General features: G+C 41.8%; 1 protein-coding gene across 3 annotated transcripts in view; it reads right to left on the reverse strand.

Moving 5' to 3' along the window:
- Positions 1-23,926, reverse strand: part of gria3b (glutamate receptor, ionotropic, AMPA 3b) — a 110,289-nt gene that overhangs the window by 31,209 nt on the left and 55,154 nt on the right. For all 3 annotated transcript variants that reach the window (XM_033633357.2, XM_033633358.2, XM_078169266.1), the window contains exons 4-8: positions 21,464-21,651; positions 4,444-4,497; positions 2,775-2,936; positions 1,752-1,919; positions 1,228-1,332 (exon numbers count right to left, since the gene is read on the reverse strand). In XM_033633357.2, coding sequence (XP_033489248.1) covers positions 1,228-1,332; positions 1,752-1,919; positions 2,775-2,936; positions 4,444-4,497; positions 21,464-21,651 — 677 coding nt within the window. The remainder of the gene's footprint in view (positions 1-1,227; positions 1,333-1,751; positions 1,920-2,774; positions 2,937-4,443; positions 4,498-21,463; positions 21,652-23,926) is intronic.

Genomic DNA, 23,926 nt, shown 5'->3' on the forward strand with positions numbered 1-23,926 from the left:
TCCCATTCAATTTAAGCATGGAGGAGTTAACTCAAACATGTGAGTGATGCTCTGGACAAAAGTTTTTTAACAGATAACAGTCCCACTCTGCAAAGTGTCCCACCATCTGCTGGTTCGACCAGGCCTGATTCAAAACCTTCGTTTCTGGCAGACGGGTGCACACCAAAACAACCAGACTGAGACCTTCTTGAAGAGGTGGTCTGGTGTGGTTCGTTTGTGGTGAGAACTTGTTCCGACCTCAGTCCGAACCAACTGTAGTCACATTACACATTGTTTCGGTGAAACAAGCACGAGCATGTTACAGTCCTGGAGTCCTATACTGCCTTAACATGCACTATCGGTGCATCCAATGCATCAAAACATTGTTTTCTAGCTGGAGCCGCACCTCGTTTTCAAACTGTATGGTTTGACTAAAATGAACACTTACAGCAATATAGTCCACGATGACCAGTGCTAAAATCAACCTGCGTAGTTGTCCCTCCATTGTGACATTAGAAAGTGTCGCATTTATCTTGCAAGTGTACTCTTCTTCAATGTTTTGTTTACTTCCTGGATTTTTCCCGCATGGAAGTTCTGACCAATCAAGAGCAGCTTTCTCACACAAGGCATTTTATGTGGCATGTAAATGCTGCCGTGAGAACACAAACCAACTCTAGGCAATTATGCAGCTTTGTAACAAAATTAGTCCCTTATTCAGACCAAAGCAAGACAACTCTCGGTCTGGAAGCACCCTTAGTGTAAAGCACTGCTAACAGAATGTTAGCAAACCGGTAGTTCAACAGTGTTTTTTCCCATTTACCGAACATGCTGTTTAACATGTCCACAAGATAAACAGTAACCGGACTTTTGAAATATCTGCACCTTTAAAGGTCTCTTAAAAATCTCTGTTTTGGTGACCTAACACTGTGTTTGCATGTAAACATGAGGCAAAACATAGAGGAAAATATCAGTTTTCAACATATCTGTATACGTGTAGACAGGGCCTCTGATTAGTCCAGGGCAGAGCCTTGGCATGCCTAAACATGTGGCCAGCATTCACTGGGTTCAGCAGAGGTGATCAATAAACCATTTCAAATTACATGTTGGCCAAATTCCACGATTTTGACAAGTAATGAGGCAAACCTTGATGTGTGCCAGCTGTTAGTGTTTCTGTTAAAGGGTTTTTGATCAGGTCTGGATCTGACAGCTGACGGATGAAAGTTGATAGAGGTCACCGCTCCGACTCACCTTCCTCGGCCCACCTGTTTTCATCTCATAAACATCTATGGTGTAATTGGTCCTGCGGCCGTAGTTGTCAAACTGGATGTTCCCAGTCATACCCTGCACTTGAACCTGCCACGAGGGACAGACAGACGTAAAGACAGACAGACAAAGAGAGGGACAAACATACAGACAGACACAGGGAAATGTGTAATAGCCATCACTTTGCATATATAGCTGGTATTAAGGTGCTCGTGTCCACGGAGCTACTGGAGTGCGCGCACTCTGTTAATCAAATGATGAACTGGATACGCTTTAATAAAAGATGTAGTTTTATGGTAATGAGGGCCTGGATTTGAGTGAGCTCTGTGCAGAGATATCTGGGGGCAGAGGGAGGAGAACAGCTCTGTGCTCTCTTCCCTTCTCTCTGTCACTTTCCATCTTTATCACACTCTCACTCCCTATCTCTGCTTCACTTCTTCTAGCCTTTTCTTTAGTTATCAGCTTGCCACTCTCTCCCTCGCTCCCTCTCTTTCTCTGCCCCCCCCTACCGTTTTGAGAGCTCTCTCGATGTCGATGCCTTGGCTCCAAGGTACAGCGGGATTGGCTAGACAGTCTCCAGCGCTGCCCCGGCGAGAGACGTCCACACGCTGGCGCCGCAGGTACCTGAAGGCCTCTGCTATCACCAGGATGGCATCATGGGTCAGAGCTGAAGTGTACTGTACAAAATCAGAGAGAAAGCGGTGCACACTGTGAGACAGGAACACATGGTGAGAGGCAGGAGATGAGATAAGATTACAGTAAAGCCTTCACAGGCTCATATGATTTTATACTGTGCAAAGACTGCGTAGTATGTTTCATAAGAGCAAAAGTAAATCGTTTGAAACGACTTGTCTGGATAAAACTTTTATATAATAAAAAATCTTGCCAGAAGAAATCTGTTTGCTGAAGTTTTTGTATTCATTTAATTGAATCCCTGTGAAAATTGGGGCAGTCTATGTGTTACTTTCAGCCTCTGCATGTCAGCGCCTGCAGGTCACGTCAACGTGGGTGGGGTGGGTGCCTGCTCTGACGCCATTCTAACGATAAAAATAGCTTGATTAGAGAGATTTGATTAGAAAAGCCAAGTCTTGTCTGACGGTCAGGACCTCTTTCAAAACTTTTAGTGCAGAGATGGGAAGTAAATAGAGCCTTAATGTGTGATTTTATCTCCCACGCACTTCCCCTCCAACTTCGCCTGACCTTTTCACCACTGAGGGTTGAGCCACTTGTTTGTTGACCACTGCACCATGACAAAATCTAATTAAATGCCATTCAAAATCCATTTCTTTCTTGATCATTGTTTAATTAGATGTAAATTGAAGCTGCGATATAACCTTGCCTTGCACCGTCTATCAATATATTGATTGCTGGGAGGGATGCAAAGCAAAGAGGAGGAAGCCAGGGGTGGGAGGAAGACAGAGTGACAAAGACAAACAGAGGGTGAGAGGCGGAGAAGAACCGATAGAGAGCACTTCAGAGGGGATGATCGTTGTATTCTGCATGCACAATGAAAGGCCTTGCAAGCAAAGTACCTTCAGAGGAGCGTTCCGGGCTTCTGGGAATTCTCTTTCATCTAATCGCTCCCAGCGCTGCATAAACTGCTGCACAATCGGGTTCTCAGGGTTGACTATCTGAAACCCTGAGATGTTGGCTCCACCGGCGAAGACTTTGTCCAAGCTCACATTAGTAAACCCCTGAGATGAGACAGAAGAGAAACGAATGAGGAGAAGACTCATGTCACATGTAATATAACCTGGGGTGAAGCACCACAAAATATTAGCCGCTTTTCCAACAGCGTGCAAGGTGTGTTTTATAATGAACTCTGTGCTGTATGAGAAAGCAACATGTGTTTGCCATTACACCGCGGCAAATGTTTTCCTTGACACTCTGCGGTGTAACATGAATTCACTCAGAGATAAACAACCTGCCAGCAGATACTTATAACTTTGTGTCAGATCATGTAGAAGACGAAATATGTTACTTGAACCAGCTGGTCTACTTTTATTCCGATTGCTTTTTCATGTTAAAAAAAAAAACAAAAACAAAACATTTTCTAATGCATTTCAAAAACCTCTGCCGCTCCAGCTGCCTTTAAATTTCCCTTCTCCACCCTAGAGCTATGACATGGAGTTATTTCTTTTTATGGTCAAATTGCTGTTTTTTAAGCGCAGCATTGTGTCATGGCGTGCAAGGACATGTGTTTGACTGCTGCATAATCACATCTTCTAAAGTCAGGGAAAACAGCAGCAGGGGGATCGGCGAGTGAGAGCGGGGCCGGCCTCTACTTTCAAACTCTCATGCTAATATCAAGGCTAAATGAACATTTCCCTCCCCAGAGCAGGAGGGAAAAGATGGCTGCCCTCCAAAGATGGTTAAAAAGGTTAAATGCTGTTTATTTATTGCTGAGGACATTAATCTATACTTGTAAATATGAATATATTCATTTAGGTGAATATGCAATGTGGTGTGACTGCCAGATTGTGATTGATTGGGCATGAGCAATAAACATGACAAACTCTATATATACAAGAGAAGAAGCTGAATATATAATGCAGGGTTCCTACTGCTTAAGGCAAGTTAGATTTAAGACTTTTAAGACTTTTTAAAGCCACTCGGACTGAAATTTAAGAACTTAACCAAAACTAAAGGGGAAAAAAACATCAATTATTTAGGGTTAGGGAGAATTTTGGTCAAGTGTAACGTAAAACATGGCTTTTTTGGTCAAGTTAATCTACTTCAAATGCTTTATCCGTTTGGTTTGCCTTTAAAAAACTCTTAATTTGGTTTCTCTATCTTGATCTGTGTGATGTTTATGCAAGAGGCATTCTGTAAATTATCTAAAAAATAGGCTAGATATTAGCAATTATTTTGATATTTGAGACACCACGTCAGTTAAAAAGATTCATATTATCCTACTTCCCATGTCTTAGCATCTTAAAAACTTTTAAATGATTGATTTAAGACATTATGAAACCAATTAAGGCATTATTTTTGGATTAATGCATTCAGTGGCTTTTAAGGCTTTTTAAGGATCTACAGGAACCCTGTATACAAGTCTGTGTTTTTCTGATTTCATACAAAAGCCTGTAATCCACTTATTGTGCATGCACATTTGCGCTCATGGCTGAGACTAAGTCCCACCACATGCAGCAAAAAGCAGGTCCCAGTCCCTCCCAGGGGAGCGGCTTGGTTATTACTCACAAGATTGGCCAGAATGTAGTGGTAACCACGGCTGTTCTTCCCCAGGGTCACAACCTATGGGAGAAAAACATCGATACAGTAAACCACCCATGAGAAGAGGGCTAAGAGCCACGGCTTGAATAAGTGGCTCCGACAATCTCTGTAAATGTGGCGACGTCCTGCGAGCACGCGGGATGCCACTGGAGTTGAAACAAAAGCGAAGTCGGGCGCGGAATAACAAGAGGGAGAGGGAACGGTTGGAGGAAGTGTTCATTAAGGAGGAGCCGATAATGAGAGAGGAACAGGAACAATGTGGAACACCCTTAAATATTCTGCTCACTTTGAAGTCATTCACGGCGCAGAGATACGAGTCCTCAGCAACTGTTGGACAGAAGGTAGAAATAGGGAGAAAAAAACATTTCAAAGGAATTTACAGTGAGACAGTAAGATGTAGATCTCACTCCGCTTTGAAAATATCACACCTTCGGAGCACAACAGCATGTTTCAACCCACGCAGCCTGTCTGAAAATAGTAAGTGGTGTTCTAAGCCATTCCATCACTGTAGAACCAACCATATGCTGCCTTTTATTCGAGGTTTTCTTCTTCCTTTTTGTACTTGGCCCACAGATAAATCAAATAGTGAGAGTCTAAATTGTCCTGGCTTTTTTTGCGCATTACATGCTAGACAGGGTTTTCAACTCGGCCTCGTGAGGGTCTCTTGTTTATGAGTTTGCAGTCTGCTGTGGATGGACTTCTGAGTGGCTGCCATGCAGAAACCCATCAACCATGTCTCGGTTTTCATCTGCGTTCTACAAACACAGCAACACAAGTTTACAGCAAAATCAGCATGTTTGCACATGTTCTGGCTCTGGCTCTGTCACAAAAACAAACCGTCAGTTTATCATCTGTTTGTCTGTGTGTGCGTGTTAGGCCAGGGACGCTGGATATTTGTTACTGTGGATCATTTACGACATTCCCACCGAGCAGGAGAGAGCGATAAAAAGCAAGCGTGTATCTTCACATCTGAGGGTGCACAAAAGTCTTTGAAGGACATTTTCAGTTTCCCCCATTTCAACTACAATTACAGCTTTTAATTTGGCTACGGTGAACTGAAACTGACCTGGGTGCACAGTAGCACCGAACAAGAGCACCCTCTCCAAATAAAATAAACCACTTCTCTTCCTCTTTTGTGGAAATCTGAAGGTTGTCCACAAAGGAGGAAGGGAAGTCGGTGGTGTTTTTTCACAAAGAATGGCGCACAAGGGAGCACAAACACACAAAGCCTTTCACTCACGCTATCAAACTGCTCGGGTGGGTCAGCTTTCTATGACAGCCTCCCCATCATTAGGGCTTTAAACCTCCACCACAGCAGGATGTCAGACAGAGGGGAACAAACCAAGAAAGTGAAATGGAAACAAAAAGGAAATGAGCTGATTATAATGCAGAAATAGCAGGAGTTGGCTTTTAGAATCCATCAATCAGCGTCTAATGAGAAGATGACAGACAGCTCCATGAAAAGAAATCTCTGCGACACTTCCACTGCGGTGATATCAGAGCTAGACGGATCACACTGTAATTGTTCACAAATCTAACTTGCAGACTTTTAGCCCTGCTGTATTTTCTTGGACAAACCCGCCGCTCTGCAGTCATTCACCGTGTGCTAACCTTGACTCAGGCCGTAAGCCTCCTCACACCTGCCCCAGAGCTGGGCAGAGAAAGGCCTCACCCCCCACCTGCTGCCCACAGCTCACAGCCAGCCTGGCAACAGCTACAAGCTGCAACCTTGGGATGAAGCACAGCAAGACACTGATGACACAGAGATACACAGAACCTCCGGCCGGATCACGCCAACCTCTCCCCCCAGCCCTCTTTAATTAGGCAGACGGCAAGACCTGACTCCAGTTGAGACGGACAGATTTCACTGTTACTTGTTGTGATGCACTGCTGATCGCCTCGTCCCTAAATCCCTCCGATCCTGCAGATGGTGATAACTATCTTTTAATGGTGTTGATAAGATGCAGTTCTCCTGTATCTCCTATTAAACCCAATATTATTTGAGCAATAACACACTTTTACGGGGGACGATATTTACTCAGATAAGACATAAGAAAATAAATTCTATCTTATTTGTGTATAGTAATGAGCACAGTCAAAAGGGATGTTAAGGTAGAGACATCTGAAGGCAGAGTTTGGGGAAATATACTTGATTGCTTTCTTTTCAAGAGTGAGATGAGACGGCTGATAGATTATCTCTCACGTCGAGCCCAGACCTGATTGTCTAATGCAGTGTTTGGACTACCAGTGGAAAGCAACAAGCCGTTTTCAATAGAAGCTGGTGACATGACGAGACGAGCATGAGGCACGACCAATAAAGTCTGATCTGGCCTCAAAGTTTTTTCACCGCTCCAGTGATGCAATGAGGTGAATCATATGTTTGTAGCCTGTAGTTTGTCACAGTGAGTCTAAACATCATAACTACTTCAACGAGCACTTGAGCAACACTTCAACGGCGGCAGCTGGTTCTGTTCATAGTTCACAAATATAACTACCAGCAACTAGAGCTCTCAAACTAACATGTGACGTCGTGTTTGTTTAATCTGCTCACAAGCAGAAAAGTCAGTATAAAGGCTCATATTCCCCTTATGCTGCATTTACATGGAATCGGGCAGACGGACAGCACCTTCTGGACAGCACGGGAAACAGTCCGACAGAATGGCAGCATGATGAAACAAAACATGCATGAGGATATGCTGTGATAGTGGTGTTGTATTGTTCAGAAAGAATGGAATAAAATATACTGAATGAAAGAATTTCTGTTTATCATTTAATGCATTTCCCTAGTAATGTCCAGGAATTGTCGGAATCGCCCATGTTTTGCGTCTCTGCTCTGACAGCCTCACCTAATTTTACCATGCTGCTCTCATCCATTAATATGATTCTGCTTTCTACCGTTTCTCTGACTCCATGTGAACGCAGCAGTAGTGGAAGGAAAAGATGGCTGCCCTCCAATGGTGGTTTAAAAAAGGTTAAATATTATTTATTTGTCTCGGACATTCATTAAAGTAACTTACCTTTCTGGAAATTTTACACTTTTCTTTGTTTAGGTTAAAATGCTATTAATAAGCTGATGGCACGTTAAATTCTAAATGAATTCCACTAGAGATAAAAACTCATAATTGAACCATTCTCATATGGTTCTAAGAAAACTCAGACCAATTGGCCGAGCGTCCTGTCTGTCTTCCCCACTTCGAGGTCTCCGACTGACGTAACCGCTCTCCATATTTTTAGTTTCTCTCTAATGTAACATAGGCTATAACGTTATATATGACAACACATGACAACATACTAGTAACGTTACAGCTACTATCTAACGTTAGCACTGTAACCTTATTCTACAACTCATCAGTCATCACTGACTACGGTTGAGTTTTAAAACTCCGGGGTTGCGTTTGACTGTCTTGGTTGTAATGTTACACTCGCTCTCCTCTTCCGTGTATCTAACGTTACCATGCCAACGCCTATGTCTATCATAGATGTAATGAGGACATAATGGAGGAGGGGGGAGTAGGCCTTTGGAGGGAGGTGGAGTTGCAGGAGGAGGGGGATGGGACTTTGGAGGTTGGCGGGAGTTGTGGATGTTCAATTTTTTTCTAAGTGCTGTGTGAAATGCAAGAAAGGTAAGAGTAGCTTTAATACTTAAATATAAATATATTGATTTACCTAAATATGCAATGTAGCCTGACTGCCAGATTGTGATTGATGAGACATGAGCAACAAAGATGCCAGCCTACATGTAGCTGATGTCGGGATTTGATTATCTTAGCTTAGCATCAAGACTGGAAGCAGGGCAAACTGCTAACCAAGCTAAAAAACTAACAAACAAAACAATCCACTTATACTTACGACACCAACAGTAAATACATTACAAAGCTGCCTACAGTTCCTACAGTTTAAGCATCAAAGTTAATTCTTGACCTTGAAAACTGTCTTTTAATGAAACAATTCCAACTCAAGGTCAGACATTTTCATCAGCTATCTTCATCAGCAGTTCCATGATTGGATTTTCCACATGGCCACTGTCACAAGATCAGTTATAATCTCAACTCAAGCTTGCACCCCACCACAGACCTGCAATTAACTTTCACCTTTCATCAACTGCAGCCACGTTCTTTCCTTAATCAGGTGTTTCAGTTTCCCAACATTTATTAACTTAATGACCCTAATTTCCAGAACCTTAACCTTAACCATATCTATACACGGATATTACAAAAAGCTAAAATGTTTAAGATTAACACATGAATGTACCACCGGTTTTGGAGAATATCTTTTTTTCTAAGTTGTTGGCCATACGGTTGTAACTCTAGAGAGCGTCTCTCAACATAATTGGATTTTACATGTTTTGGCAGATGGCTGTGATACTAATAAAACTGAACTTCTACATCTACCAAATGCATGAGTTGGATGACTTTATATTTCAAGACACCTTGGACTTTCATCGCCCTCTATTTTGTGCCTCCCATTCTCCTTACATTGATTTCTGTTGCTGTTAATCACCTTTAGAGCACATACATACAAACACAAGTCTACTAACCAATTACTCTGTTTCTCAGTGACACTGACGAGGAGGAATGTGTTTAGTGTGCTACCCCTTCAATAATGCCATTCTTCTTTTTCTTATACAGTGTACCCTGTTGCACATCGATTCAGTAGCTGGCTCCACCACCTTTTGTTCTGCTGCAGAGGGAGTTTTCTTTAAAGCCTGATGGGGACAGACAACCAGGATGACCTTGACTTCACCCTCATCCAGAGTCGGCGTGCCTCCGCCTCGCCAGACTGAGAGCCCTAAATGTAAAACTACAGCTACACATTCTCAATAAACACCAGATCGCTTTCATCCAAGTCTGACCTTTCCACTGCGGAGTTTGCCACAACACAGGAAGAAGCAGACTGAAAATGATAGGTTCCCCAGAGTTTGTAAATATCATACCATTCAGTGAGGCATAAAAAAAGGCCAGCAAATAACGATGCAATTACTTTTAGCCACTTCCTGAAATATGAAAACTCAGACCAGACTCCAACCCAAACTGGAACCATATACCATTGGACTGTGTATAACTAATATTTCAGTCTGTTGGTTGATTATTTGGGCAGAAAACCAAATAATTTTTCTGAAACATCAATAAAAACCTTCACATTTTTTTAAACCTGAGGTGATGTGTTAAAAAGCTTGTTTTGTCCAACCAACACCTCAAACATATAAAAGCTACCATGATATAAAACAGGTTTCACATCGGAGAAGCTGAACAAAGCACTTGTCTTTGATAAATGACCCATTTAATCAATTATCAAATTGGTTGATGATAATTTCATGCTGATTGAATATTCCATTAGTTAGATAATCACTAATTGGAATGATATAACGATAAAGATAATCAGTGTTTAAGCCATGATTGTCTGAGCGGGGATCATAGGCCCAGTAGTGCGATAGGAGGGGGTCATTGCTCCATCCATGGGGGACAATAAACAAAGAATGCTACAAAGAAGTGATTTTACTCATTATGTTAGTTTAATAACTATTTTATTTTCTAATTACTAAAGTGATGAGGTTTTTTTGTAGGAAATTGTAAAAATCATATGGATGAAAAACATGGTGGCCAGTTATGGCTCTATTGCTCACGTTTCATGAGAATAGCTGCATTATGATACCATCATTTACTTTTTCATTATTCCAATCGTTACATTCAAAAGCGGACATATTAGCGTTGACTATGTCTACTCATGGTCATAATGACAAACTTCTGCTTAGTCACATCTGACTGAAGATGTCATGTATCATCTAAAAAGACTGTCCTCCAAAATACAACCACATAGGTTGTTTGTACAAGCAGCTAATTACAACCTATGTGTGCGTTAATACGGGTAGTGACCTACAGTGGCTGCAGTAATAATGAAGGGGACAAAGGAGGAAGTCAGGTGATGTAGTATGAAGAGTGACAAAGTCTGGGTAAGATGGTGGTTGGAGTGGGTGGTGGATGGTTTAAAAAACACAGGACTTTCACGCAGGAGACCTCTGTTCATGTCCAGTGTGAGACCAAAAATCAACGCTAAGTTCTTTTAATTGTGCAATGTAGTATGTTTGTGGCATACTTCCCGTTATGCTGCTTTAGTAACAAACGTACTTATTTTAATCCAAAACCGAATATTTTTTCTAAACCTAACCAAGTACTTTTGGTGTGACTGGGACCATTTCACAACATTAACCACATGTTAACGGTCATTTATGACCTATTCTGCCATGTAGGTATAAAACTGCCGGGATGCTATTTTCTAAAACACTCCTGTTGGTCATATTAGTCAACCCAGTCTTAACTCCAACTCCCAAATCATCAAATATCAAAGCTTGGTCAGTGGCCTTCGGCATCAAGATACTGACACACTAAGGTACCCTTTGGTGGTGGTATGCTATGCACCAGGAGGTAGCATTTTTTGATACTCCGAGCAATTGCTGCAGTATAAAGAACAAGAAAGTCAAAACAGGGCGGGTGGGAGTGGAGGGGGATGGGTCAAACACACTCTGGACTTTTACTCGGGGACCTCTGTTTGTGTCCTGTGTGAAACCAAAAGTCTATCAAGTTGTTTTAGAAACAACATAGTGTGCTAGTACGTGTAGCATAATACACTAGTGACGTATGTATCCTGAGGTACAGGTTACATGATGTTACATTATGTTAGTAACAAACATTTTAAGCTAATCTATGACATTTTTTAAAAAAGTAATTGCATGCTTTTGTTGTCCAAATTTTAAGTAAAACCTAAAGACGTTACAAGTTTATTTTGAAAAAATACTGAATGCATTTACCTAGCAGTAACTGTACATTTACTGTAAAAATGGAAGTTTATTTTGATGCATGTACCAAGCGTGAATTACTGAGCACCCAAAACTGTTACTGAAGGGGTACCAGAGTGTCATAGTTTGACATGTAGGGCCACTGACCAATTTAGGACTACGAATTTGCTGTATGAGAGGATAGAAACAGACAACTTGTGTTGTTGTAGGGGTTGGAGGACTTTCTTCACTAAATGATTCCTGTTGCAACTCTTGGTCTACCCTTTGGCTCATGAGCTAACAATACAATCTGACAGGACAAGCCACCGCTCATTCCAGATGTTCTGGTTAACGTATTTAAAACATTAATATGATGTTCCTTAGTATAACTGAGGGATTCCATAGTATTCAGTATTTATTATCCCCTAGTGTCAGCTGTGAGTCAGCACCGTCAGTGACTGCAGTCTTGCTACATCATACAGAGTGGGACAATGACCAGTATGGTTTATGCTAGCTGGGTTTCTCTTTAACAAACCATCTTAGGTCAAGTGGAACCCACTAAACAAATGTTGGTACAGCTTAAAAAATGTAAAAGCCTGCCTAAAGCATTGATCGTGCCCTTGCAGGGTCAAGGTTGTTGTGACAAGACATTTTATGTTTCTGGCTTAAAGCCTGAGTAACATTTAAAATTCTGTTTGCATTATTAATCAGAGTGTTAATAACAAGCTGCATGAACTGTTCCATATAATTTAGTGGCTGCAGAGATACCAAAGTGCTCCACTTCACACAGGATGGGGCAGAGGGGTGAATTCGAGCTATATGCTTTGATACAAAAGGACATTCCTCTTCTTAAGTCTCTGTTTCTGCTTCAAGGCTCTTGGTAGAAGTGCTCTTGGTGGAGCAGTCTCTCATTAGCAGCCGGCAGTAGCTGAGGCTGAGATGCTTTTCTTGGCAGTGGCGATATATATGTCCCCGAAGATAGCAGGGGCATATAGTGTTGGCCTTCCCCCAAATGCAGAACATTTCACCCTGACTCATATTCAGATGATTATGCCTATCATTGCTCTGAGACACCAGAACAATGTGAGACTTGATACCCTGGGAGGAAGAAGCTGCAGCTGGGACGCCCCTCATGTTTGTGAGGCAATACTTGGCTCGGTAACAGCGAGATGTCCTACTCCGTTTTCACTGAAAGCGATCGGGGTAATTTAGCTTGATTGATAAAGGGAAAAAAAAAGTTTCTGGTTTACAGAGTGTATTATAGTAAGACTGTACTCCTGATATGGTTATGACTACATGTGCAAATTCAAGTCGCAGCACACCGGGTCTCATCCTCTCATTCAACTGTGGAGTCAGCAGGTCACATTCTGTTTAATGATAACACTTTAATCCCATTTAATTCTATAATCGCAGTTAGTAAATGGCCTTCAACAGCCAAGGTTGGTGCCAGGGATTTTAAAAAGCTCCACGTATCCCCGGCTTTACATCGAGCAGGAGGGGTATGGCTATATTTCTGTCAGCCCCTCCTCTCTGTAGCCCTGGGGACATTAAGCTGATGTTGAGATCAGGAGCACATTTCATATCAGTAGAGACATTAGCTCACTTCCCAGCCTCTCGATCTTTGAGAACAAATTGAGAGACATGCCAGGAAGTGTTACCAGAAAACAGACTCAAAGTAATCAAGGAGGTATGAATGCCTGAGAGGGTTTTATGTGGCAAATTTTGTCTTGTAACTTTGGCAAAGAGTGCCAGAGTACATTTATTCAGATTTTATTTCACTTTGTGGTACCTCTAGTTACATCTGTGTCTGCCAATATGTTACATGAGCAGACAAATGTCAAACGCCCCCCCCCCCCCCCCCCCGTGCTTTACAGAACGCTGATATTGCTGCCTTTTTCTCACCGTGTCATCCACAACACTTGATTGAGCATCATCTTTTATTGCTGACATTTTTCTATCAGCTGTTGGCAATCTATCGTCCTATTCTCTCCCTCTACCACGACTTCTTATCTCCCGTGGTCAGATTTCTTTCCCTATTCTCGAATCTGAGATACACAAAGATTTCACATTCTAAAACACATCCAAATATGGATTTTTCTCTCAGTTCTTCATTCAAGAGCAGATACAGGGATGTGGAGGACCTCCAACTCTCCATGGGGAGGCAATATGGCCACCCTTCATGCCTCTACAGGCAGCAGAATGTTGTCCTAACAAATCCCCAGATGTACCTCTCTGTGAATCCTTTTCACTTCTTATTGTTGTGTTTTTTTCTTCCTGCATGAAAATGCAGCTTTGCGGCTGGCAGAGCGCTCACTGCCTGTCTGTCTTTGAACAGCTTGCGTGCCCTGGGCCTGTCCCAGACGCCGTTCTTTTTTTTTTTTTTTTTTCTTTTTCCCGCCTGCCTCTCTTTACACTAGTGATGAGCAGGTTGTTGCCTCTGAGCAGACTCCAGCACAGAAATCCCAGGAGGGACGAGGGCCAGGAAGGAGCATAAAGGCAGATATGATTCTGTATGTGCGATCTTATAGATGGATCAGATTAAACATGAGCATATGGAACAGTCAAAGACACACGGGCACTCGAGGGACTGGCATACACATATTCACTCTGAAAAATCATCATTACGACTACTCATAATACAAAGATGATTATCTTATATAGTCAATCATAGTTCTTGTTTATACTGCCCCTCTTTAATGTCACCAGCATTTTTTTTCTCAGCATATAATATCATAAACCTAGATGGTTCAATGAAACACATTCGTTGGATATGATTCAGCGAGCAGAGCTGGCAGAGGCTCTCCCATTTTTGTCGTATGGGAAGAAATGCCATTGGGTTAATTTATCTGCAGTGCAGTGTATTGATGGAAAAGTCCCATGGGCGATAAATCCTGAGTGGTTGTTACAGCATAAAATGATAATAGCTCGGGTGTAGCATTCTCCTCAGCATCCCAAAACAAATTTGTTGGGAGACTCGCACTGCTCTTATGCGAGCAAACAAAACTGAGCCTGATGCAGCAGTATGCAAATGCTGTCCTTACTGTGTTGCTACATCATGTCAAGTGATGAATGAAGCTAATAAAAGTGACATTCAGCTGAGTGTGCTCACGACTGGAGGAGGTACAACCAGTTTTTTTGTGTGTGTATGATGAGCCCTTGTCTACTAAAAGTCAAGATGAATTAAAAAATGCCTTTCAGATCACTTCCCCGGACAGTTTATGCACCCATTTGACAATAAATGCTAAAAAATAATTACAAATAATCAGTTTCTTCATATTGTTATATCAAAATCTAATCATGTTTCCTCTCTGTTAAACAAAATACAATGTGCTCACATAGTACCAACCAATTTCAAAAAACAATATAACAACATTCACCCGTCAATCAATCTGAAACCTTTAGCTGCGCAGAGCTAGTTAGCTAGCTAGCAACAGCAAGGTACGTCAGCGTGTCTTTGTTTGCCCAAAATACTGTGCTTACAGGCCATCTTGCTAGAATGTATTCCCTTTAGGAGCGAGGTATCTGTGACAGCTTCGGAATCTGTGCAAGGTGTTTCACAGTGGACTGCTTTAACTAACGTTACATGGAGCATATGATGGGCTTTGTCTTACTCTCCCATACGGACACTGCTATCCCTGCTGCTAACACAAGCGGGGCCTTGCTGTTATGGCACGCCCACTTCTTCAATGATCAAAGCTTTATTTTAATTTCCAAACAACGTGGCTGAGGCCTAATTCATTAATTCATTCATCCCTCAGCTGTCATTGTCCTGATTTAACACTGAGGAAAGTGTGTGTGGAGCCAGCAAAAGTGAAAGTGAAAGCCAAGCCCAGCTTTGTGTGTTTTGCCTTGCTGTATATTTTGGAGGGAGGGGGTCAGCACTTTGTTTGTTTTGTAGCTTCTTTTTGGATGTGTGCTGCTTATTGTCTGGCACCTGGTCACTACACTTTAATAAAGTCCCGACCTCACCTGCAAGCTGTGCCCAGGAACATCTCGAACACAGCAAAACAAGACGAAAATAAGAACATACAGACAGAGGGGAGAGTCTCCTCAGAAATATAAACTGCCACACACTTCTAGTGGATCATAAGTGGTGATTGAGAGTGATTACTTATGTGCAAGTCTTTAAGTTGTTTTTTAAGGAAAATTCTACCAAGTATATTTTTGAAGTAATCATTTATGGTTTTAACACTCAAAAAACAATCTGCTTTATCGGGACTGTGTAGGTGTGGTTTGATCACATTTGATTGACAGATCAGGCAACACCTCATCAGATTTGGATTCAAATGTTGCTCAACTCTGATTGGTGCATGGAAATACCTGACTTCATCTCTTCCCAGACGAGCCCAATCCACTTCAAAGCAGACAAAAACTCACAAATACAGACCTCTCACTTGTAAAAGAGCCGAAACTGTTACCAACACTGGCAGGGAGTGTGATTATGTAAGGCGCCATCACTCACAATAAGAAGCTGATTGAGAAAATACACTTTGAGGGCCTTTAAATGAGAGGATTTGCTGCATATCTGTGTTTAATGCCATTCTAAAATGAGTATCTTTGGGTTTGGGACTGGAGACAATACCTGGGGCTCTTCAAACTTGTGACAGATATTTTGTTAATTTATGCCAAAAATAATTGGCAGAGAAATCATGAAAATAATTGTTGATTGAACCTCTAGTTGGAATACATCCAGTGGGAGAGGAAGTACTCAGATCTTTTACTTACATAAAAGTACTACTTTGTAAAAAAAACAAAAAAACAAAAACTAAACAACTTTTATTTAATACTTTAAATAAAGAAAGTTGGCAGAACAGGCCTAAAGTCTTACAATTACCTGCATTAAAGCCACTGAAAACCAAAATCCGCTCTCTCTTCCTCTCCCTGTCTCTGCTCTTTGCCCCATCATGCTTGTTTGTGCTGCTCCTGGGTGTTAATCCACCGGTGAAGACATCACGTCATTCTTTTATTTTCCAACTGCAGCAGTGGACCACGTTTTTGGTGAGCCATGTTGGAGCCGTCCTGAAAAGCTCCTACAAATACAGAGCTCCTTTCTCCCAAGACCAGTTCAGTACATTTGCCCAAACAGCTACATCTTGAAGCTGGAGTCTCTCTTCCTGCATTTCAACCCCTTCCCCTCAAGACATCACATGTCCCTAATGTCCCAAACATGGATATTGATAGTGTTGCTTACCATAAATGAAGTAAAGCTATACGTTATATGTAGCTGACATATGAAGGAGATGTCAATCAGAACTTGATCTGCCATGCCTACACAGTGTTGAAAAATGGTCTCAAGAGCAAATTAGCTGTTTTGGTACTAGGTTTTCTAATAATCATGAATATTTTTTTTCAGTCCAATTTTTGTGGATGCTTATTCAGACACTGCACTTTGACTTCAAATATGCATTTTTACTATTTTAAGCCAAATTCCCTGTGGCTTTAAAAAGTAAGCAGCAGTTTAATGTCATAACTCATTGTGGTGGAGCTAAATGTAACTGCTTTATATAACTATATTTGATTTTTGTTTGTGTTATTGTTCATGTTTTGAATGTAATTTTTTAATATACAAAAAAGACGTAGCTACAGTCACAGTCAATAACTGTTGGTGAGTAAGGGGGCTTTCACAACAGAGACCAGATCTGAGTATACTTAACTCCAAAGTCCACTTGAAAAGGTGGTCTCGAGTATGGTTCATGTGTACTCCAGTACTGTACGCATCAAGTGTGAGCAACAACTGTACCAAAACAGGAGAGTGGACTGCTCATTCACCCGAACACAAGCAGTTTTAAAGTGATTATGATGCATTACATATTGAATACTGAGGCCTGAATACTGAAACAGATTCGCCTTTGCTGCCGCTTTTGACCTGCAGTCAAAGCTCCTGGTGGGAATTGGAGAGCTACACGCCTGAAAGCAGCAGCTCCTCCTCCAACTAGGAGCAAGACTTGAGCTTTCTGTTCCGCCGGTCCCTGCTGATGATGGTCCCCAGGGAACCAGTGTTTGTCTTTTCGATACTGTAGTACAACAATAAAAATTGACATAGATGATGACGCAAGTGTACTCAGGTGAAATAACATAACTAATGTGAAAGCCGAGTGGCGGGGGGATACAGAAGGGGGACGTTCACACTCAGGCATGGTACGAATTTATGCACCTCATATGAAACTGCGTAAATAAACTTTTACTGGATGTCCCTTTGAATATTTAGGAACATCAGTGAAATGTTGAAGAACTCTAAGAGGGCAGTGAACTACTGTCGTAGAGCAACAAAGGCCCAGCAGGACCAAGGCATTAGCAGTCACTGGATCAAACATGGTGCTAATGAAGAGCAGCACTGAGGGTTTTCTTTCAAGCTCGACACTTGCCTATTCAAGATAGCTCCACACTCCATGAACTTCATTGCCTGGTATAAAGACATTCATTCTGTGGTGGGATTACTCCGACTGAAATCATAAAACTAAGCCACTGAGCTGATTCCCATTTCCCCCAGCAATCAGCTGGCTGAATCTGTCCTGCCTCATGATCCTCTCTCAACAGCAGTGACCTTGACGGATTGAGGCAACACATCGACACTGCGACACACAGACACTGGCCTCGGCGCACAGGTTCTGTTCAAACTCTCACTCCTGTCCTCCAGAGATGAAACTCTATCTGTCTACAATCATTGGTTAATAGAACGACAGCAGCAGGCAGAAACAGCGGGTTTCCACAATAGCTGACAGTGGGTGCCATTTTTGGTGTGAATGCCCTCATGGGAGACAGTCCATTCCTGTTTCGACATATAATGGTATGGCCCACTGGGGGGCGGTTGCAGAGTGAAGTCCAGCAGCTTCCCTGAATGCCTATGACTCATCCATATTGGCAGAGGTTGCCAGATTATTTCAATTAGCTCAAAAAAAAAAAATCCCACACTGAGGTTGTCACTGAAACAAGAGGCAAAATTGAGCACACTGCTGCACTGCTGCTTTGAAGGTTAGCCGTTGTACAAGCTTTATTTCCCCTTCTGTGCTAACACAAAGTTCAGAAAGAAAGAATTCTGGAGGTAAAGGAAGGGAAAGAGCTCCCTCTAGAAGAAACAGAAATAATTTATTAGTGGGAGAAAAAGACAGAAACAGGAGAACATCAAACAGATTATTGCCCTGCATCCTTATTATTGTTTGCAAGAGAGGGAAAAAAGCAATTAAAGACGCAACCATTAATATGCCTCACATGTGATTTGAAATGAATATTCTAAGCTTTTCTTAAAAGCTGATGCATATTCTTAACACAAAAAGGAAATAGATTTCAGCATAGTCCCTGAATAGTAAAGGGAGGAAATTTGCAGCGCAAGAATTAAATTAGACACAGCAAATTAATACTAAAAGCAATTCTGCTTTAAACTATGACTCTGGGATCAAATTAGATTCATAAAAAACAAGTGAAACTAACACTCGTTGAGGGGATATTGTGAGGCAGAGAGAAGCCAATATCTAAATGAATGTTAACGAGCAGAATCTAATTCGGGAGCTGATTGCCTTATAAGCAGGCAGCAGCTAGCAGAGGAGTGTAGGGTGGAGCGGGGCAGCGGCACAGAAGAGATGCATGGCATAATAGCCACTCATCTATTCATGGTAATTGTGTTTCCCCTACTACAAGGACTGGTGGACCTTTCATTTCCTCCTCAGGCAATGGACGTGAGAGAGGAAAGGAGGGGTTCGGGGTTGTTAGAAGAGGATTAAAAAGGATGCATCATCCAGCGGTGTCTCCAAATGGCTGCTCACGTTTGGACCTCTCAACCTCGGGCTGTCGGGCAGCCTCAACACACACTGATTTTCAAACAAGCTGGGCCTCAAACTTAGCAACCAAATGACGCCAGACTGAGCTCCTCAAACAGGTAGGAGTACTGCTGCGCCTCCCAATCAACCTAACACGCTGTTAAGCCTTAATGAGGTTTTACAAACTCAACAAAATGAGGTAGTAGCTACTTGTAAAAACTCAAACAAAACAAGCAGTCGTACAAAAATGTGCAGAAGATTTTAGTGCATTCTTAAACACTGAATTATGGACTGAACGACTCCCAATTAAACAGCTACTCCAGCACTTCCATACAGTCAGGGGACCCATGTGAGAAAAACTTAAACATGCATGGACTGCCACTTGGGGGAAAACATATACGCAGAAGTGGCATGGAAGAGCCAGGGTGCAACATTAGCATTTATTTGGAGTCATGTTTCAGTCAGCCAGAGTTTAATTAGGCTTGGGTGGCATCTATTTTTTTCCTATATTCCTGACATTTCACCTTATACAGTATAAATATCTCAGCCATACTCAGCTGGGAGATGTGTTTGAGCAGTGAGTTTGCTAAGTTCCACAAGCTCTCTTAGCTTTTTCATTCTAATAAATAAACATAATAAACTTACAGAGACTAAGAAAGATATTATTCTTACACCTGTTATCCTTATTATGCAGAAAAATACAACTGTACACCCTCTGAAATCACGTTTTTCTCCTTAACTGAGCTAAGACTAGCTTAATTACCTTGTTAACTCAACGTAAAACACACTTCATTCAAATTCCACGGGCACAAAATAAAACTCATCTTGGTTTGTCTTCCTATTATTCCAAAAATTACAACACCTGGTCTTGTCAAAAACAAGCGTAATGGTTTGATTGTTAGATGTTAAAACATGCCCACTCTACATGCTGTTGCTCTCTGTTGTCTCTCTCTGCAGTTGCTTTTTATTATTCCTGTAACGTTATCCCGACCACTCTCAGCCATCTCTCTCAGCTCAACTGCCTGTTCCACCATTAGAAACTGACCTCTTGTGGCCCCCGTTGTGCACTGCCATATATTGCATCCATATAGCATCTCTGTATCACTTTAACTGACATAAAATAAAAGATTAACATCTGTACTTTGCGTCGACATACAGCCTACGTCGTCGCCTGACTTGCACCTTCCCAGAAATCTGTTTTTGTAAGCTGAAACCATTTCCCTCAGTGGAAACAAAGCTTTTATTTACTTTAAATTCACAGAAGCAATACATTGTGAAGACAATAAAGCCCCAAGAAAATAGCATTTTAAGTCTTGTGTGTGATTTATCCTGGCTTCATATGAGCAGAGGAAATCTCCGCTCCTTGCTCGGCTAATCTATACAAAGTAAAATGCCATAAGCTTGTGCTAGTAACGTTAACGTGTTATTTTTGTTAGCAAACATGGTTTGTATAAGACAGTTGTTTTGTCTGTGAATCTTTTGAGTTGTAATGAAGCCGAATTTTGTAACATTACCTTTGTTAAATGTTGCTGCTGTCCCTGGTTTTATATGAGAAGAGAAAAAGTCTGCTAGCTGCTAGGCTAATTTAAACAATATAAAATGCCATAGGCTTGTGCTAAAAACATTAGCATGTTGTATTTGTGGGGAAAATGTGTCCAGCAAAAGACAGGTGCTTTCTCTGTGAATGCTGTGAGTTATAGTGAAGTGGATTTGTGTGCTTGTGTTTGAAACTGTCGCTATTAAGCCATGTTTAATGTGTGTTTTGGGTGTGTTTTGAATCAACTAATCTTTACAGCACTTCACAGAAACCTCAACGCCGACTTTAGAGGTGCAACTGCAGAATGACACAGACACCACCGCACAAGTATGCCACATGCTTAGGCTACGGTGTAGGCTCTGCATAGAGCTAACACACAAGTATAAATCACGCTTAATGAGAGCGGCGAGAGTGAACCAAAAAGCGGTGGGCCTTAAAACCACAGAACTGAGGAAAACTGCAGAGTTAGATGATATTTCTCTGTAGGTTTGTCACTATGAGAGGCACCTTTTATAGTCATTTGGTCAATAAGTTTTCGAAAAACACTGATTAGAGCATCTTTAAAAGGTAGTTATGGATCAAGCTCCACAAATGTGCATCCTACATTTTCTATAATGCAACTCAATAGCATCTTTTGTTAGATCCTCCTTGTTTGTAAGCAGCTATCTTTTTCACACTCCTCATATTAAGGTGTTGTTATTAATATGATTCCCAGTCCACCTCAAGATCACCACGGCTACTAAACTGATATGTACAATATAGTGGGTTGCGTGGCCCCTTTAATATTTATTTTTCTGTACATTTAATTTGCCTGCTATTTATGTGACTAAAGCAGGTGGCAACCAAAGGGCTCGATGCATAACGTAGGTGTTTGGTTATATAATCCGCAGGCTTTACCACGTGTGCAGCGAGTACGAGGCTCACCTGTTCTAATATTGTGTTGATCCTGTCCACCTCGCAGTCAATCACAAAGCGCTTTTCCTGCCTCCTGTCCATCTCTTCAATGATGCGCTTGAACTCTGCTGCATCTGTTGTGCCACTAACAGAGCGAGCGGTCACCTGCCAGTTGTTCGCCACAGCTGCCTCCATGATGGCCTGCAGTATAGAAAAACCTAGACGGAGAGAAAGAGAAAGAGTGACCCAGAGGATTAGACACAGAATAGACTGGCACACAGTAACAGTTGTGAAAAAAACCGAGTGGCTAATTTATTCTAGAGAGGTTTTTTGCTTGGATCCAAAGGTTAAAGGCCATCTCATTACAATCTAAAATAGCATTCAGAAGTCTGCAGGCCCCCTAAAATATTATCGAGCGTCTAGACTTTGTGTGCAAGTGTGGTAGCAATTGTGAATTTAAATTTGCATATTGAGGAGGCAATATCCTAATGAAGTGAAAGGACAGGAATCGTATCTCCATATTATTAAAAGATCAGCGGGTGATGTTATTGCGCTTGGCATCAATTAAATTATGGCACTTAGCTCAGCCACATGTTAACTTTGACAGTGTGGTGAAACACATCGCGGCCCGTGTCTCCTTGGAGGATTGTGCCAACTCATTTAAAGATAAAGACGATGAAAGATTCATCCAGGCCAGTGGTAGAAAGAGATCATTATGCTACCAGAAGAATGGAGAATGAGCCCTTCTAATGATTAATTCACACGTGAAATATTTTCATTTAACAGAGCGCTCAGAAACACTATGGTCAAATCACATACCACAAAATGAATAATGTAGTCCTATTTCTGGAGGGGTAGATTGCATGTAGCACGCGCTGAAATAAAAATGGCTTAACTCTTCTCCAGTGTACAACGGGCGAGAATGAACATGAAGGTTATTAATGAAAATCAAGCACACTGCTGGTATTTCATTAAGCCGTGGACAATGCAATTGCAAACTGTATGTACAATAAGCTTCTTTTCCATCTCTCTCTGTTCATTTCATGTGGATAACTGATACAGAAAGGGAGGAAAAACTTGCAGTAACAGCAAATTTTGCGGCACATTTGGACATATGTAGATCTTATATGACGATTAATATCACTGCACATGATTGGGTATTATGCAAATTGTCTGACACTCTAAAAAGCAGCGTGCAAAATCAACATTTGTCATATATTTTTTTCTCTACTGTGAGCCATTTCTCCGCACAACCTTATCTCTATGAACCGGCTGCAGACAGCCAACAAAGCCAGCGCAGAGACCAAAGACACAACAACAGCTATAACAAGAAAACCACTTTGTGACTCTCTTCATTTCTCTGCTTTTTGCATTTCCCTTCTTCCCCATTCCATCTGAATGGTCAAGCAGCCCTTTTTTTCCCCGACTCGTAAATGCTCTGAGACTGCACTCCCTGTGTGCTGCCGCCTCTGCAGCACATCCCCACCAGATGATCTTTTGGCAAGCGGCATGGCGAGCAGCGGAGACCGTCGCGCGGTGTGTCATCTGTCCAGTGGAGAAATGGCACACTGCCTGGAGACATCAGCCTGCCCCACCTCAAGGTTATCTGGCAATGTCGGGTTATTGGGTCACATCTCCAAGGAGATCAGCCTATAGTTTACGGATGTAACTTGTAGCACAACAGTGAGCTCAGATTATATGTTGAGGGCATGTAAAGGCTCCCGTGATGTCTCTTGGAGGTTTCTGGGTCACAGAGTCGGTTTAAAGTGGCAACACTTGTACATCTGATGTGAAACAGCACGGGACAATATGAAGCAGTCTAATGGCATCAAATTGTCTGACGCAGGTTTTATTTTTACCTGGACAAAAGCCACAATTTCTTCAGGAAAAGAAATATAAAAGTGAAGGGAAAACATCTGAGGCTTTTCTGAAGTATCATCATTTTTACATGAGGCACGGCAGCAGCAGTCTCTCATGTAGCATACCTCCTCACATCTCCCCTACCTAAAGCAAAAGTTACAGAATGAAGGTTTGAATAACATGGATGCATTATTCATTTTCCTCAGGCATATGCTCAGAACCTCACCAACCACAAGCCAGCTGGATAGCATGGCAGTCTTCCCAGCAATAAAAGCTTCTCACATTAAGAGATGTCATGCAGATTAACTGGGTCAAAATGGTCTCTGTTGGTTTGGAAACTGCCGAGGATTCGGCTGGTAAAGGCAAAGATGCCAATCAACCACATATCACGCGGTAATCACGTCGGGAGAACGACGTGCAATGCACATGGGTTAAGATGATATGGTGGGTATTTGTTTCAGGGCTGCGAGTATCAGTGCAATTACTGATTCCTGTGCTGCTTGAAAGACACAATAACATGTCTCTTAAGATTTTAAATGGCAAAAGAAAACACAAATGCCCACAGGGGAACGCTCCGAGGATTACGGCTCCATATATTTAGAGTATCTGCAGTGTTCTGTCTAAATAAAACGG

Source organism: Epinephelus lanceolatus, chromosome 7, assembly GCF_041903045.1.
Source record: "Epinephelus lanceolatus isolate andai-2023 chromosome 7, ASM4190304v1, whole genome shotgun sequence".
NCBI lineage: Eukaryota > Metazoa > Chordata > Actinopteri > Perciformes > Serranidae > Epinephelus > Epinephelus lanceolatus.